Source organism: Anolis sagrei, chromosome 2, assembly GCF_037176765.1.
Source record: "Anolis sagrei isolate rAnoSag1 chromosome 2, rAnoSag1.mat, whole genome shotgun sequence".
NCBI classification, from domain to species: Eukaryota; Metazoa; Chordata; class Lepidosauria; order Squamata; family Dactyloidae; genus Anolis; species Anolis sagrei.
Genome location: NC_090022.1, coordinates 256,170,840 through 256,187,705, shown reverse-complemented (window position 1 = coordinate 256,187,705; position 16,866 = coordinate 256,170,840). Strand labels below are relative to the sequence as shown.

At 38.3% G+C, this 16,866-nt stretch overlaps 1 protein-coding gene across 3 annotated transcripts in view; it reads left to right on the top strand.

Moving 5' to 3' along the window:
* ADGRV1 (adhesion G protein-coupled receptor V1) overlaps nucleotides 1-16,866 on the top strand; it is a 280,553-nt gene that overhangs the window by 35,466 nt on the left and 228,221 nt on the right. For all 3 annotated transcript variants that reach the window (XM_060761771.2, XM_067464543.1, XM_067464545.1), the window contains exons 12-18: nucleotides 2,545-2,671; nucleotides 2,758-2,940; nucleotides 8,502-8,682; nucleotides 9,216-9,379; nucleotides 10,560-10,683; nucleotides 12,249-12,515; nucleotides 14,200-14,326. In XM_060761771.2, coding sequence (XP_060617754.2) covers nucleotides 2,545-2,671; nucleotides 2,758-2,940; nucleotides 8,502-8,682; nucleotides 9,216-9,379; nucleotides 10,560-10,683; nucleotides 12,249-12,515; nucleotides 14,200-14,326 — 1,173 coding nt within the window. The remainder of the gene's footprint in view (nucleotides 1-2,544; nucleotides 2,672-2,757; nucleotides 2,941-8,501; nucleotides 8,683-9,215; nucleotides 9,380-10,559; nucleotides 10,684-12,248; nucleotides 12,516-14,199; nucleotides 14,327-16,866) is intronic.

Below are 16,866 nucleotides of genomic sequence, written 5' to 3'. Positions count from 1 at the left end.
GAGGTTTATAACTCCATGAATAAAATGGATTGTTTTTGTCCAATTAAAAGTACCAAGTAATTACAAGTGGCACTGAATAAAATTTATTCAGCTGCTGTGGCTTGTACAGCTTCACTGTGCTTGGCGCTTAGGAGCTATAGCTCTTAGAGCAGCACTGGTAAGGAAGGCCTTGAATAGTCCTTGACATCCCAATTGGTCATGGGGTCATCTCCCTCGAGTGGGAATTACTGAACCTCTTGCTAGCATTAGTCAAACAACTGTGTGCCAAGGAAGTAGGATTCCCATGAAGTGAACTTTAGCTGCTAGAAAGGCACTTTAAAAACATCTCCTACCCTGCCTTTTTCATTCCTCCCTTCTATAGAAGTCTCTTACAAAGAATTTGGCAAATAGTGGTTTTTATTCCCACCCCCATTTCTTTCTCTCTGTATTGACAGGGTACAGACAGAAAGGTTTGTCGTGTACTTTGGGTAAGTGCAGCAAGCTGTGTCTTTGTCTTCAGTGAATCAGCACTCTGTTTTGGAAGTGGTTGGTCTGGACAAGCTTCTGTCTCCTTTAATATTTCTTTCCTTTTGAAGCCTCATGCTTCACAGACCTCCTTGGGCAATGCATGCTTCCTATTGCCACTTTATTTTGGAGCATGGGGGTAGCTGACTAAAACCATTTCATTACATAGATTCTATGAATAATAACTACAAAAAATCTATGAATGAATAGCTCAGTGTTTGATAAAGACAGAATAGAACAGAAAACCTGCTCTTGTAAAATAATCTTCTTCTCTGCAAACTATATTAGGTAACAGTCTGAAGTTGTATGTATGCTTATTTAGAATTTCTACTCTGTTCAGTGAAAGTTACTTTATAATTAAAAAATAAGTACAAATGATCTATGAACATGGACCCTTCTATACTCACCAAAACATGACACAAACAGGCATAAAATGCCTGTTCATGTTCATTTGGAGACCACACATGTGTGAGTGAGGAGAATTGGTCCTTGGTGGTGGGGTGGCAGCCATACATTCCCCTTTGCTAATGCATGCTCAGCATGGGCATCCTCCCCTCCTAGCACCCCATTTTGTGCCCAAAATGTCAGAAACACCTTCCCTACTCTTCTTAGAGGTTTCCCTTAGCTCTGTGATGATCAGAAATGATGCAATGGAGCTTTGGAGCGGGGAAGAGAAAATTCCCTCTCCAAAGCGCCATTACATCATTCTGAGTACCACAAAATGAAGAAAAGCATCTGGGAACAGTAGGAAGGATGCTTCTGGCATTTGGGGTACAAAACAAGGTGCAGGGAGGGGATGGTGGCCCTGCTATCCCATGTCCCTGGGCTGCTTAGCCTAGGGAGCATGGGATGGTTTAAGGAACGCTTCCTTGGCATTGTGGATGGTGATTCCCCACAGCCTCCATACCTGCAAAAATATGGATCTTTTTGAAAGATTCAGATTTATGCAGTATTTTTACCCATTATAAACCTGATTAAAATTTTATTTTGTGTTAAATTACATTAACCTATTGTGTAATTTGAACACCCCAGGCTAATGCACTCTCAACACTGCACAATCTGATAGTGTAGATGGGCCTCATAACATTGCAACTTTTATACACATCAGGCGACTAGATCTTTATTTAACAAATGATGAACAGAACATAAACTTCGGTTATGATTTACATTTAATATGAATACAGACAAACATTAGAAGTAGAGTCATTTTAAAAGCTTCTTATGCAGACTGAAAGTATTTTAATTCATCTCTCCTACACAACTCTTCAACACAGGATATAATTGATTTTGAAATATCTTAGGACACATTCTATCTGGAGTGAATTTAGAAACAAAAGATTTGAATTGACTGACATTTTCCCTCAGATGTGAAGAGGGAAAGATAAATTGCAAGATAAAGATAATGAAAGATAAATTCCTATTCAGCATTAGGAAAAACATTTTCGCCTTAGCACCTCTCAATTCGACTACGTCCTTAGAAGTAAAGTTTTCTGTTAAGTACTTGCATAAATCACTTTTTATTATCTTCTTCTGTGTGATTTTTGCATGTTTGTTTATTTTTTTTAATCCAGCCTTTGTGTCAAAACATAGTTGTATAAAATGAGGTCCATGAAGTAAGAGTTTGTTACATTATATACGTCTTATATTATTCTCAGCAAGACTTCATACATGGTTGGGAATCCTATGGCCCTTCAGATGTTGTTGAATAGCTTTTGACATCATGAGTAATATTGGCTAAGGCTGCTGGCAGTTGGAATACAACAGCATCTGGAGGGAGACAAGAGTTCTAACTTGGATTATAATATAATACGTGGAATTCAAAGGAGGAATATTAAAACCTATTACAGTAAAATAACTATTAGCACTCATGTGGTCTGCTTCCAAATGGAAGTCAATGATGGATCCAAACGTACATTCATTGAGAAGAAGCAGTTGGAGATGTTGATGGTTGGGAAGTCCTGTTGTTTTGTCTTTTATTACTGTAGACTTTGGCAGTTTTAGCATGAAACTAACCACATACTTTCAAATCCCCTTTCTCAGGGTGAACATAGAAAATCAAATCTTGAAATCTGAATATACTAGTCGTGAACTAATCATTCTAGAAAATGATGATCCTGGGGGAGTGTTTGAGTTTGCTTCCTCTTCAAGAGGGCCCTTTAAGATAAAAGTAAGTTCACAGATTTTAATTGCTTACATAGGAGAACTGTACCACATAATACCGTTTACTTTTTGGACTTCTGTTTTGTTTTATAGGAAGGAGAATCTGTTGAACTTCTGATTGTTCGGTCCAGAGGAGCCCTTATTAAGCAGTTTCTACGTTACACAGTAGAGCCAAGAGACAACGAATTTTATGGGAACACAGGAGTTCTGGAATTTAAACCCGGGGAAAGAGAAATCAAAATGACCCTCTTAACAAGGATAGATGGGATTCCAGAGGTAGAGAAAGAAAAATTCCACATGTTTATCTTGTAATTGTAGATATTATTCTTTTGTTTCTATTGTTTCTATTGGATTGCCTGTATTATTTTCACGTATTAGTGGTTGACATTTTTCCAGCCATGAAATACCACAGCCACTTTGTGGGCTTAGAGAGTACAGGGTATTTGCACACATATGTTTGTTTAAGTTGTATTGAGCTTTCTGATTCCTTTCTCTACTGTATAGAGCAGAAGTCCTCAAACTTTTTAAACAGAGGGCCATGTCACAGTCCCTCAAACTGTTGGAGGGCTGGATTATAATCTGAAAAAGAACATGAATGAATTACTATTCACACTGCACATATCTTACTTGTAGTGCAAAAAACCCCACTTAAAAACAATACAATAATTAAAATGAGGAACAATTTTAACAAATATAAACTTATCAGTATTTCAATAGAAAGTGTGGGCCTGCTTTTGGCTGATACAATAGGGTTGTTGTTGTTGTTATTGTTGTGTGCTTTCAAGTCATTTCAGACTTAGGTTGACTCTGAGCAAGGGCCAGGTAAATAACCTTGGAGGGCCGTATCCGGCCCTCGGGCCTTATTTTGAGGACCCCTGGTATAGAATGCCAGAACAAAAATACTGAAAGATTTATGAGATGGCTTTGTTGCTGTTTAATCTTTTATATTCCCCAACTAATATGAGGTAGAATCCTGGGGCACATCTACACTGATTATTTAGGTTGGTAAAGACCATCTTAAGGCAGTCTTGCCCTGGGTTATCCAATGTCAGGCAAAAGCTTGAATCCTGCTCCAGGTTTTGGACTTTCCTCCAATTTAGGGACAGGGAAGATAGTTGGACTTGTTCCTAACTGGAATCAACTGCAACTATCCTGATGGCCTTCCTGCGTTCCAGGGAGTTTGGTGACCTGGGAATGCAGGTTAGCAGTCCCATCACCCCACTCCCCATGTCATAGTGGTCTCTGACCTAACATTTGAACTTTCCCCATCACTTGCTCTGACATCAGGCAGGGTATGGAGAGGGCTGGGAGGAGAGGAGGGGGATTTCATCTCCTCTCCTTGCCTCCCATTACCATTGCTGATGTCAGAGTGAGCAATGGGGAAAAGGTAGATACCATGTTGTGGCTGAGTCCACTGCAACATGGGAGATGATGGGGGACATTTGGATCGGCCACTCAGTGGGCAGTGGGGACTTCATCTCATCTACCTAATGGCTGAGAGAAGTCTCTGTGTGGACTCCTGTTGGGTCCAATCTAGCTACCCTACATACCAGACTGAGCCTGGATCCTGGGTTGGTGCAGATGGAGTCCTAGTCTTCCTTGTCTGTGGTATTTACCCACAGAAGGATGATGTCACCTTATCTATTGAAATTCTTTTCAGCTCAAGAGTAATAGTGTCATTGAAAAACAAAAAAAGCTCAAAACCTTGTTTATATTAATTTAGAATGAACTACAATAATCAGAACCAAATCTCATTCAGTTCACTTAAGCTTTTTTTCTAGTAAGTGCATCATCTTCTAACCTGATTATCTTAAAATTGCTTGATTAGTAAAATATAAATTTATTTGAAGTTTTATTATAGTGTTTATGTCTGTAGTATATCACTATCACTTTAATTACTACTTTCCTGCTTCAGGTAATAGAGAAGTATTAAAATGTATCTTATTTCCAGAGTAGTCTGTTGAATCATAGAGTGATTTTTAGTATTGTTTTTGACAGTTGACCCTAAATTGAACTGTTAATCTAAACAGAGTAGTTCAAGTGAATCAGCGGAACTGACATGTATTAACATACTAAGTTCCCATTGACTCAATAAATTGCTCTAGTTCTGGTTTTAACAACTTGAGTTTAACAACTGTGCAATTTTACTATGTCTATTACCACAATATTTTTTCATATGATTCTGTCACAGAAATTGTCATGTAATCGTGCTAGAGACAAATATAATATTTATTAGTGTGAACTGGAAGATCCACCATGGTCCATAGTGATAGAATCATAGAATCATAGAATCAAAGAGTTGGAAGAGACCTCATGGGCCATCCAGTCCAACCCCCTGCAGGAATATTGCATTCAAATCACCCCTGACAAATGGCCATCCAGCCTCTGCTTAAAAGCTTACAAAAGAAGGAGCCTCCACCACACTCTGGGGCAGAGAGTTCCACTGCTGAACGGCTCTCACAGTCAGGAAGTTCTTCCTAATGTTCAGATGGAATCTCCTTTCTTGTAGTTTGAAGCCATTGTTCCGTGTCCTAGTCTCCAAGGAAGCAGAAAACAAGCTTGCTCCCTCCTCCCTGTGGCTTCCTCTCACATATTTATACATGGCTATCATATCTCCTCTCAGCCTTCTCTTCTTCAGGCTAAACATGCCCAGTTCCCTAAGCCGCTCCTCATAGGGCTTGTTCTCCAGACCCTTGATCATTTTAGTCGCCCTCCTCTGGACACATTCCAGCTTGTCAATATCTCTCTTGAATTGTGGTGCCCAGAATTGGACACAATATTCCAGATGTGGTCTAACCAAAGCAGAATAGAGGGGTAGCATTACTTTCTTAGATCTAGACACTATGCTCCAATTGATGCAGGCCAAAATCCCATTGGCTTTTTTTGCCGCCACATCACATTGTTGGCTCATGTTTAACTTGTTGTCCACGAGGACTCCAAGATCTTTTTCACACGTACTGCTCTCGAGCCAGGCATTGTCCCCCATTCTGTATCTTTGCATTTCATTTTTCCTGCCAAAGTGGAGTATCTTGCATTTGTCACTGTTGAACTTCATTTTGTTAGTTTTGGCCCATCTCTCTAATCTGTCAAGATCGTTTTGAATTCTGCTCCTGTCCTCTGGACTATTGGCTATCCCTCCCAATTTGGTGTCGTCTGCAAACTTGATGATCATGCCTTCTAGCCCTTCATCTAAGTCATTAATAAAGATGTTGAACAGGACCGGGCCCAGGACGGAACCCTGCGGCACTCCGCTCGTCACTTCTTTCCAAGATGAAGAGGAAGCATTAGTGAGCACTCTCTGTGTTCGTCCACTTAACCAATTACAGATCCACCTCACCATAGTTTTGCCTAGCCCACATTGGATTAGTTTCCTTGCCAGAAGGTCATGGGGGACCTTGTCGAAGGCCTTACTGAAATCCAGGTACGCTACATCCACGGCATTCCCCGCATCTACCCAGCTTGTAGCTCTATTGAAGAAAGAGATCAGATTAGTCTGGCATGACTTGTTTTTGATAAATCCATGTTGACTATTAGCGATGACCGCATTTGTTTCTAAGTGTTTGCAGACCACTTCCTTAACAATCTTTTCCAGAATCTTGCCCGGTATCGACGTGAGGCTGACCGGATGGTAGTTGTTTGGGTCGTCCTTTTTTCCCTTCTTGAAGATTGGGACCACATTGGCCCTCCTCCAATCTGCTGGAACTTCTCCCGTTCTCCAAGAACTCTCAAAGATGGTTGCCAATGGTTCCCAAATGAATTCCGCTAGTTCCTTCAATACTCTTGGGTGTAGTTGATCTGGCCCTGGGGACTTGAACTCATTAAGAGCGGCCAGGTATTCCTGGACGACTTCTTTCCCAATTTGGGGTTGGATGTCCTCCAATCCCTCATCCACTCCATATTGCTGAGGTTGAAGACTCTCTTTTTGTGAGAAGACCGAGGCAAAGAAGGCATTAAGTAGTTCTGCCTTTTCCCTATCCCCTGTTAGCATTGCCCCATCTTCTCCTCGAAGAGGTCCTATCGCCTCCTTGTTTTTCCTTTTTCTACTGACATAAGAATAGAAGCCCTTTTTATTGTTTTTAATGTCCCTGGCAAGTCTGAGCTCGTTTTTTGCTTTAGCTTTGCGGACCTTTTCCCTACAGGTGTTGGCTATTTGTTTGAATTCTTCTTTGGTGATTTCTCCCTTTTTCCACTTCTTCTGCATGTCTCTTTTGTGTCTTAGCACAGTTAGAAGTTCTTTGGACATCCATTCTGGCTTCTTTGCACTTGTCCTATTTTTTCTCTTTGTTGGCACGGTTTGCAATTGCGCCTTGAGTATTTCACTCTTGAGAAATTCCCATCCATCCGTAGCTCCCTTGTCTTTTAGTATCTGTGTCCACGGAATGCTGCTCAGCGTTTCCTTCATTTTTTGGAAATCAGCTCTCCTAAAGTCCAAAATGCGGGTTTGACTTGTCTTAGTTTTGCCCTTCCTTTGTACCTTAAATTGCAGGAGCACATGGTCACTTGCCCCTAAAGATCCTACCACTTCGACCGCATCAATCAGGTCCTCCGCATTTGTTAGGATGAGATCAAGGGTAGCCAACCCCCTTGTTGCCTCTTCTACCTTCTGGACCATGAAATTGTCTGCAAGGCAAGCGAGGAATTTGTTGGACCTTGTACTCTTGGCCGAGTTTGTTTTCCAGCAAATATCGGGATAGTTGAAATCGCCCATGACTACTACATCTCTTTTCTGTGCCTGTTTGGTCAACTGTTGGCAGAAGACTTCATCAAGATCTTCCTCCTGGCTTGGGGGTCTGTAGTAGACGCCTACAACGACATCTTTTTGAGTCCCAGTTCCCTTGATTCTTATCCAGATGATTTCAAGCTGGTTTCCCAGATTGCTGTCTTGAATTTCTTCTGCTGCATAGGAGTTTTTGACATATAAGGCTACTCCGCCTCCTCTCCCCTTTGTTCGGTTTCTGTGAAAGAGGTTATACCCCTCGATATCTACATTCCAGCGATAGGAGTCATCCCACCAGGTTTCAGTGATGGCTATGATATCATATTTGTGGTGTTGTGCTAGAAGTTGGAGTTCGTCTTGTTTATTTCCCATGCTCTGTGCATTAGTGTAAAGACATGTGAGCCCCTGGGATCTTCCCTTGAGCTGTTTAATTGGGATTATTGTGCTTTTGGTACTTGGTCCTTGTTGTGTTTGTGCAGCCCTCCGTTTAGCCTTCTGGCGATTCCCAGACATTATGGGTAAAGTAGTGTTCGCAAGGCTGTTGTCCCCCTCCCCCGGTGGACCTAGTTTAAAGTGCGTCTAATGAGGTTTGCGAGTCTGTGAGCAAAAAGGTGTTTTCCTACTTGTGTGAGATGCACCCCATCCCTTGCCAGTAGTACATCCTCCTGGAATAGCAGGCCATGGTCGAGGAAGCCAAAGCGTTCCTCCTGACACCATTTTCTAAGCCAGTCATTGACCTGTACTATTTTTCTGGCTCTTGTGGGTCTGTGTCTTACAACAGGGAGGAGGGATGAAAAGACCACCTGTACATTACATTCTTTTAGCATTGCTCCTAGAGCTCGAAATAGGTAGTCACAATGTGTATTGCAGCATACAACTTTTATTAAACTTTTAATATGGTGAAACATGACAGTTTTGTCATTTGGTATGAAATTTGGTATATTGTTTTGTCTATTTCATTTTGAAAATATCAGGGTGTCATCCTTTTGGAAATCATTGAGAGAAATACAATTATTTTTAGTTTGCATCCCCTGATCAATGCATTTTGGATTAATCTCTTTCTTGCTGTGAGTTTTGCCAGTCCTCTCCATGTTGTTCTGATGTAGTTTCCCTGTTCTAGTTGGATGAATTTCACTCAGTGGTACTCAGTAGCCATGGTGAACTACCAAGTAAGCTGGGAAATGCCACAAAAGTCAACATAACCATTCTGAAGAATGATGATCCACATGGAATAATTCAGTTTGCTGAGGAAGGATTGGTTGTATCAATTAATGAAAGTAAAGGGAGAGACTTCTATGCAGGTAATTCCTCATTATTCCATTGTACTTTAATTTCTTTTGAAAGATCATTTCATAGTCAACTGAATTGCATTGTCTCTCAAGTCTCCTTCATAGATACCCTCATAGCACTGGAGCACAGTATTATAGTTTTTTCCTGAACTGTGAATGTAAGTTAGGCGGCCCAGACAACACAGCAAGGCCTTTTATATATGTGACAGCAATATAGTGTCATACATGATTAGTATGCAAAGGTTTTCACATTGATTCCTATGAATTACTATATACCTTAAAGTCATATCCTGGCTGAAAAAAAAATATGATGATGATTTTAGGTGTATATCACTGGTTTCAGAAGCATTTTGTATTGTATATTTTACATATGCAGTTATATAATGTACTGTGCTATCCTATTTTAAGTGCAGTTGTTTATATATTTTCATAACAAAAGTCGTATCTCTTAAATTCTTTTCTTTACAGTTTTCTGTAACATATCTTTGATATTATCTTTATTTATTTATTTATTTAATTACCAGTCCATTTCTCATTTTTCAAAGCTGTGTTTCCAGTTGTAAGAAGCCAAGGAACCTTTGGTTATGTGAATGTGTCCTGGACAACTTACCCAGTTTTTACAGCAGATATATTTCCTGAACAAGGGACAGTTTACTTTGGGAATGAGGAATATTCAAAAAATATCACAATTTATTCAGTTCCTGATGAGGTAACCATAAAAGAATATTTTCTTTGTAGTGAGAGAGGCACATATAGATGAAGTACATGCAAATTGATTTTAGGGAAAAGAATTCCTGTAGATATTGGGGTATTTTCCATCCCACTCTTGAAAGGCTGGGGATTGAATAAATATTATATTACTTTCTTTTTGGCTCATTGAAAAAAATGGAATTCATTGCTGATTTTACAGTGAATTACTTTGATACGTCAGAGTGGGAAACAATATGAATAGAAACATTTCTGATTTTCTTTCTCTTTCACCCAATGAACTCAATAATCAGGAATCTATTAGAAATGCTATTCAGCATTCAATATTCAAAATGCCTTCAAATGCAATACAGAGAGTGGACCTTGCAACTAACTTACAAATGTTGAAGTAGGATATGATAGCTTGAAGACAGTTGTTTTCCTTTTAATGTTTGCTATTAGTTGTATATCAGAGTAAATAAACTAAGACTGCAATAGTTGTTATATTGCATTCATAAGTAATTAATGTACATAGCATTGAATCAATATAGGAAAATATGAAGACAAACTCAAAACTATATGCACTTTTAAACAGAGACACTGATAAGAAGGTGTGATGTAGGTCTGTATTTATAATGGCTGGATGCATTTTTAAACACTCTTGAGAGATATGAATACTCAGAGGCTCAGCTGCACATGCACACACAATGTTTATGCTTGTCAGCAAAGACTGGAATCCTATTAGTGCACACCACAAACATGCCCAGAGTTTTGGGAACAGAACAAAAGCGGTGGGTGTTGCAGATATGAGAGAAATAAGGCATTAGAGGGGGGGGGGGGGGGAAGCTGCTCAGAAACAACAGATACTATCTGCCTTCCTTTCCCACTGCTGTACAACTGGGCAAAAGGTGTAAACTAAACTGCAGTGTATCAACAAGGTACTGGCCAAATTGAGGGAACCTCAGCATTTTTTAATTCCGTTGATTTCAATGGGAAGATATTCACGTGTGTACTCATTGTGACTAAAGTATATTACAAATTACTGGGGAGCTAAAATGAATATAGATAACCTATATTTTATTACTCTGTAAGCATTTGCAGTTATTCTAAAAATCTTGTTATTTTTTTACCATGATTTGTTAGCTTGTGTGACTTGCAGTTCTGCTTTAAATCTGTAACATGAACAATATACTTATTTTTAGATACCTGAAGACATGGAGGTGTTCTTCATTAGTCTTTTCAATAATACAGGAGGTGCTAGAATGGGAAATATAACCACTGCAACCTTACAGATTACCAAAAATGATGACCCAATTTATTTTGCAGGTAAGAGAGGTTCTCTTTGTAGCTGACATTTTAATATCAGTGGGCATACTAGTTTTGCCTGGTTTTGAAACCCCTTCTGTAACCATTCCTTTTTAAAAATACAAAACAATATTTATTACTGTCCATAGACCCATCAGTAAAACCAGCAGTCATGATACATTCTCCCATCTCAGGAGAAGTCCATTGTACAAGATGCATGTACATGGTTTCAAGTAATACCCCTAGTGGAGAGTCACCCTGTGGCACTTGTCCTCTAAAAGATATCTAACAATCCTCTGAGGGTGATGGCTGGTCATGCGGGACAGAATCATATCTTTTTTTTAAAAAAAATTAATTATTTTATTGTGTATATGAAAAAAACCCAAAAAAGGATACATAAAAATAATAAAACATTTTACAGCAATCCAGTGCAGATCATATGATAACTATTAATAACACTCGTGTCTTCCGACACCACTCGATGTGGAACATATATCTATTAAGAATCTACCTTTGTATTGTGTTGGAAAGGAATACTAAGTTAGATTTGAAAGTAGCTGTAGCCATTTCTATTGCTAATTTTTCTTGTTGTTTTTCTCATTTTTAAAAACATTATGATGCATCTCCTCCCACATTCATGTAGTTTCCATAGCCTCGAAGCTATACCGGATACCCAAACACACTATTATTATTATTATTATTATTATTATTATTATTATTATTGTATTGTCAAAGGCTTTCACAGCCAGAATCACTGAATTGTTGTGTGGTTGTTGGGCTGTATTGCCATGTTGTACCAGCATTTTTTACTATTGAAAAAGAGCCGAAATTCTCAAAAAGAGAGAGAGAGAGAGAGAGAGGGAAAACGAGTATGCTTGTTCTTTTGCATATTGTACTTTCATTAAGTATTGGATGAATGTAGTTGTGCTGTGAATCTATGGTGTGTGAAAAACCCAATAATGTTATTATGTAATAAGAATATCAAATTGGGATATGAAAGCACAGTTTGAAATTAGTTTACTCCTTACAGATATCCATGCTGTAATGTCTAGTGTTGCAAATCATGAACTAACTGCAGTTATTACCTCTGTTCTAACTCAAAAGGCTATTATACTATGGAAACAGATGTGATTGAATCCGAGTGTGTGCAAATAGAAAATGAAAGCAGACAAACAGCTCTAAGCCCATATTTTCTTTCATGGACTTTCAGAATTTTACATTATTATATTAGTTTTTAGCTAGTGCATGCCATAGTTTAGTGTAAATTCCAAACTGAGCCAATATTGTTTGCATGATTGTTCTTTTATTGTAGCCTACTGTAATTATTTTGCTGTTTTTTATTATTTTGCTTCCTTTTTATTTATCATATTGTTTCAAAAGGAGGGGTGTAAAATGGCAGTAAAGATGTGTTCAGGGACTTGCTAGTGGTTCATACATTTCCATTTATTTGTGATAGAGAAAATGAATGGATACATGGATACTTTCAATAACACAGAGAATGCATTTCACGTGGTAGTAGATATCCTTGGAAATATCTGAAACCCTAACCCGTTAGCATTAATGCTCTTTTTTTATCTCTATTTCAGATCCTATCATTGTGAAGGTTCATGAAGGTGGCATTGCTAGCTTTGTAGTCATTAGAAATGGCTCTGATGCGGATGTTGTTTCAGTTTTTTATTCTACTGTTAATGGAAGAGCCAGTACAGAAGAAGGAGACTTCGTTTTTAGTGAAAACAGTGGAGTGCTTTCCTTTGATGTTGGAATAAGAGAACAGAACATAACCGTGTTTATCAAAGATGATGATACTCCAGAGTCAGATGAGACTTTTTATATAATTCTCTTCAACTCTACAGGTTCAAATGATTATTTGATCTATGTAAACTAAGCAGCTGTTTCTTTTCTGATGCTATTTTGCTCACATCATGATGGATATTTTGAAGAGCTGATGTTCATTAGGGTATTCCTGTTGCCATGGCTCTTCACATCAAAGCATCTTTTTATACACTTGTGAAACATTCAGTATATTTGGATCCATGTATTTGGGCTGGTTGTAAAATTGCATACATAGAAACAGGCATGTAGCCAGGGGGGGGGGGCTCGGGGGGCTTCAGCCCCCCCCCCGAAATTCTCATGGTGGTTCGCGAAAAGGCCTTACTGGTGCATTATTTAAACTGTTACGTTTATTCATATCATGATCTGATCACCATACTCAATATATCCCATATGCATGGGGGTACTGGGGTAATGATACAAAAGGTTTGCTAGGGTAGACCCTCTTTCACTCAGACTCAGCCCCCCCCGAAACTCAGCCCCCCCCCCCCGCGAAACCCCACCTGAAAATTTTTTAGCCCCCCCCCGAAACGAAATCCTGGCTACGGGCCTGCATAGAAACAAACAAAAACACCCAGCTGATTTGTGCCGTGACTTATTTCTGTAAAGTGTTCGCTCATCTTTCATTCTCTGAGTTATATTAAAGAAAAGAAAGATTGAGCAGAAACCATTAAAAGTGTAAGTTTATTGGGAATTAAAGCAAAGTCTGGAAAGAATCTTTGGCATGCAAATATTGTTATATGATTTAGAATCTGTTGTTGTATGAAATGTTTCATGACAGCATAGAATAGTACTGTGTAATAGTATGGTGATGGCTATATTTCAGAGGAAGGAACTAGCAAAACCACCTCTAAGTATTTCTTGCTTAAGAAAACCCCATGAAATTCATGGGATTTCCATAAGTCAACAGGCACTTGAAGGTGTGTACACAGACACACATAATATTACTTGTTTTGCTGATTCATTTTACTGTGAACTTGGGCTGAATTCTAGATCACAACCATCCTGTTTTGTTCATTGATTATAAAAGCAAAAATAAATAAATAAGTAAATCGGTGTGCAAGTAATGAAGACAATTCTCCTCATAAATGTGTGCCAAGTCTTCTGGATAGCACTTAAGAATGAGACAGTTAAAGATTATGGCTGTTATGCTTTCAAATGCTACCTTAGCATTTGGTGTTATGACACGTTTCCTCTGTACAATAGAAGGGCAAAATTGCACACACCAAGATTCCTTGGTTCTCTCACTCAATCTGGAAGATCCAAATGTGGGCATAGAATCTATATTATATAGTCTATCACACAGTGGCCAAAACGTAACCTCTCACCTACAGAATCTCTGAAGGTGGAAATGTTAAAACAGGTACATGTGTTTGGCTGGTGTTTGGAGAAAGAAAAATCTGAATCAGTCTTTAGAGTGGAAGTGGGAATTTTGTGGCCCTCCGTTATGTTCTTTTCAGGTCCTCCATATGTTGGATAACAAGTCCCAAAAACTCAAGCTGGCATGACCACCAGTGAGAAATGCTGAAAGCTGCAGTCCACCAAGATATGGAGGGCTAGATGATTCCTGTTTCCAGTTTAGAAATTCAGGTGCATTGGTTTGGAAAGACCTTGTGCTAGAGGGTTAGAGTTAAAGGTTATTTCCCAAAACCAGATATGATATTTCTGACTTTTAATTTTATAATTAAACAAAACATTGTTTCTTAGGAGACACAGTCGTCTATGGATCTGGAATGGCAACTGTAATTATTGAAGCTAATGATGATCCAAATGGTATTTTCTCATTGGAACCTACAAGTAAAGTAGTGGAAGAAGGCAAAACTAATGATTTTATGTAAGTAACAGACAGGCAAATATTCTTTGTCAGTTTCAGAATTCTTGAAATCTTTTCAACCTGCATCCTCTTTACACAACAGTTTTGAACAAGTAGATATGTTTCACAATTTACTTCCATGTCAGCGAGGGCACTATGAAAGATTATTAAAATATTTGCATACTGCGCAAAACACTTTGATTTGGTACCTAAAGTCTTCACAGGTATGGACTTTTCCAGAAATTTGAGACACATACTGTAATCTACTCGCTTCATCTTTTAGATAAGAAGAACAATATTCTGGGCTATATTGTGACTTAACATATAGAAAAGGATGTTTTTCTGGGATTTCCATGTGGGGAAATTCTAGAAAAACATCAAAATCACAGGAAAGGAGATTCCACCTGAACATTAGGAACATTAGGAAGAACTTCCTGACCGCAACAGCTGTTCAGCAGTGGAACTCTCTGCCTTAGAGTGTGGTGGAAGTTCCTTTTTGGAAGCATTTAAACACAGGCCGGATGGCCATCTATTAGGGGTACTTTTATTGTGCTTTTCCTGCATGGCAAGGGGTTGAACTGGATGGTCCATGTGGTCTCCTCCAACTCTATGATTCAAGGAGGTAGAAAGAACACCAAGCATAAAAACATGCACTGTCTAGTAGAAAAGGATTTATAAAATGTTATTACATTTGACATGTTATTCATACAATGAGAATGCAAAACAACAAGCTGAAAATTTGAAAGTGAAGCTATTAATAATAATATAGATATACAATATTGAAATTCACATATGCTAAGCATGAAATGCACATGTACAAATAAAATATAATGTGAGGAGGTGGTATCATACTGTTAAATTCGGGGGAAGATGGTGGAGAGTGAAACACCCTGATAACGTCGCTCCGTGGGTTTCTTACTAAGAACTTCTAAAAACTAAAACTAAGAATCCTAAACAGACTGAAGGCCTGGCATGTTAACAAGATAATTTGCTGACTTCTACAAAAAGGGAGTGGCAATTTATCTAAGCTAATTTGAAATCCTGAAGAACTCTTTTATCAGAAGACTCGGCGTTTCTCTTGAGTTGTTTTTCTACGGATATCTATTGTAAGGTAAAAGCTTTCCCCCCTTCTTTACTGGATGGTCCTTTCCTTCTACAAACAAGAAACGCAGAGACAAGGACATTTTACTCTTTTATATTTTTACCCATATTCTATTATTATTTTGATTGCAGTTTTTAATCACAGACAAGGCTTATTTGTTCTCTTTTAATTTGTAATGGGGAAAAGGAAGAGAGAACGAGTTCTCCCAGACAAACAGAATGGTAAAGCAAGCAAACTGCTAAAGAATGGAGAGGTTTCTCCAAAGGAGGATTCTACTGTTAAATAAGGGTGGTTCATCAAGATACACATCTAGTTTTGTTAAGAGGAAATATCTGCCAACTTTCACATTGCTTTGAAATTTATCACATAACGTTTTTTTGTTAAAGAAAATGTTGGATGTATGTTGATGTTTTTTTTCCCATGGCTATTTCAGATCATTGCAGATTATTTTGGGGGGTTTTTAAAGAAAAAAAATTAAAGCTCATGGAGCTTGGAGTAACTTTTTGTAGCCCTTAGATTTAAAATCTATTACTGATGCTCATTTGTCGATGTAAAGAAGAGCAGCAGGATTAAAAAAGTTATTTTTGCTTGGATGATGACCCTTCTTATGATGTCAATTTACACAGCAGGAGGTATATAATCCATTGACACTCTCTAACAAGTGGATTGGTTTGTCCATGGAGATAAGTTAGTGAATTGCCTGTAATGACTCTTGTCTAAATAGCTGAGAAGAGGATTTTCCTTAATATCATTATGATTGCTGCTGTTGCTCTTCTGTTCTTCCATCATTTATTTAGAATGTGTATAAAAGTCTCTATATGGCAAAGCTGCATCATGAGGATTTTTTCTGGAATGGTATGCTACTGTCAAAGACTAAAATCCAAAATAACACAAAATGTTTAAAAACTATATGATTATAAACTTGTTTCATTGCAGGTGACAGTAACATTCCAATCCAAGAAAGGTATGATGTTAAATACCCTAGTCCAAAGCAAAATATTTTGTAGTAAAAATATTTATGGAAGCTTCTTGTTTCGTCTTTCAAGTTTCTGGAAAAAAAAATATCCCACAGGTGTCTCTTCATTTTTCAATATTTTTGACAACTCATTCTTCAAACCATCCTAAATTACTATGCAGTATTGCATATTTGACATGTATTCTGTTCTTTCAACCACATATTGAATTAATAAGTTCTGGTTATATGTATTTTAAAGTATCAAAAGGGTGAATCAGAGATGAAAGCTCCTATAGTATTGAACTTTTGTGACCCCATGCACTTTGTTCTGACTTGGCACAACATCTTGTTCAGTCAGTGTATTGTACAGTACAATGGACTTTGTGGCCATCTCCTTGTTCTCTTTTCTGAAGTCGGAGTGGTGGTCATGGAGAAATACTTGGCTAGACCTGAAAACACTATGGAAATCCCATGAAGTTTGGAATTAGCTTTAAAAGAGCAAGC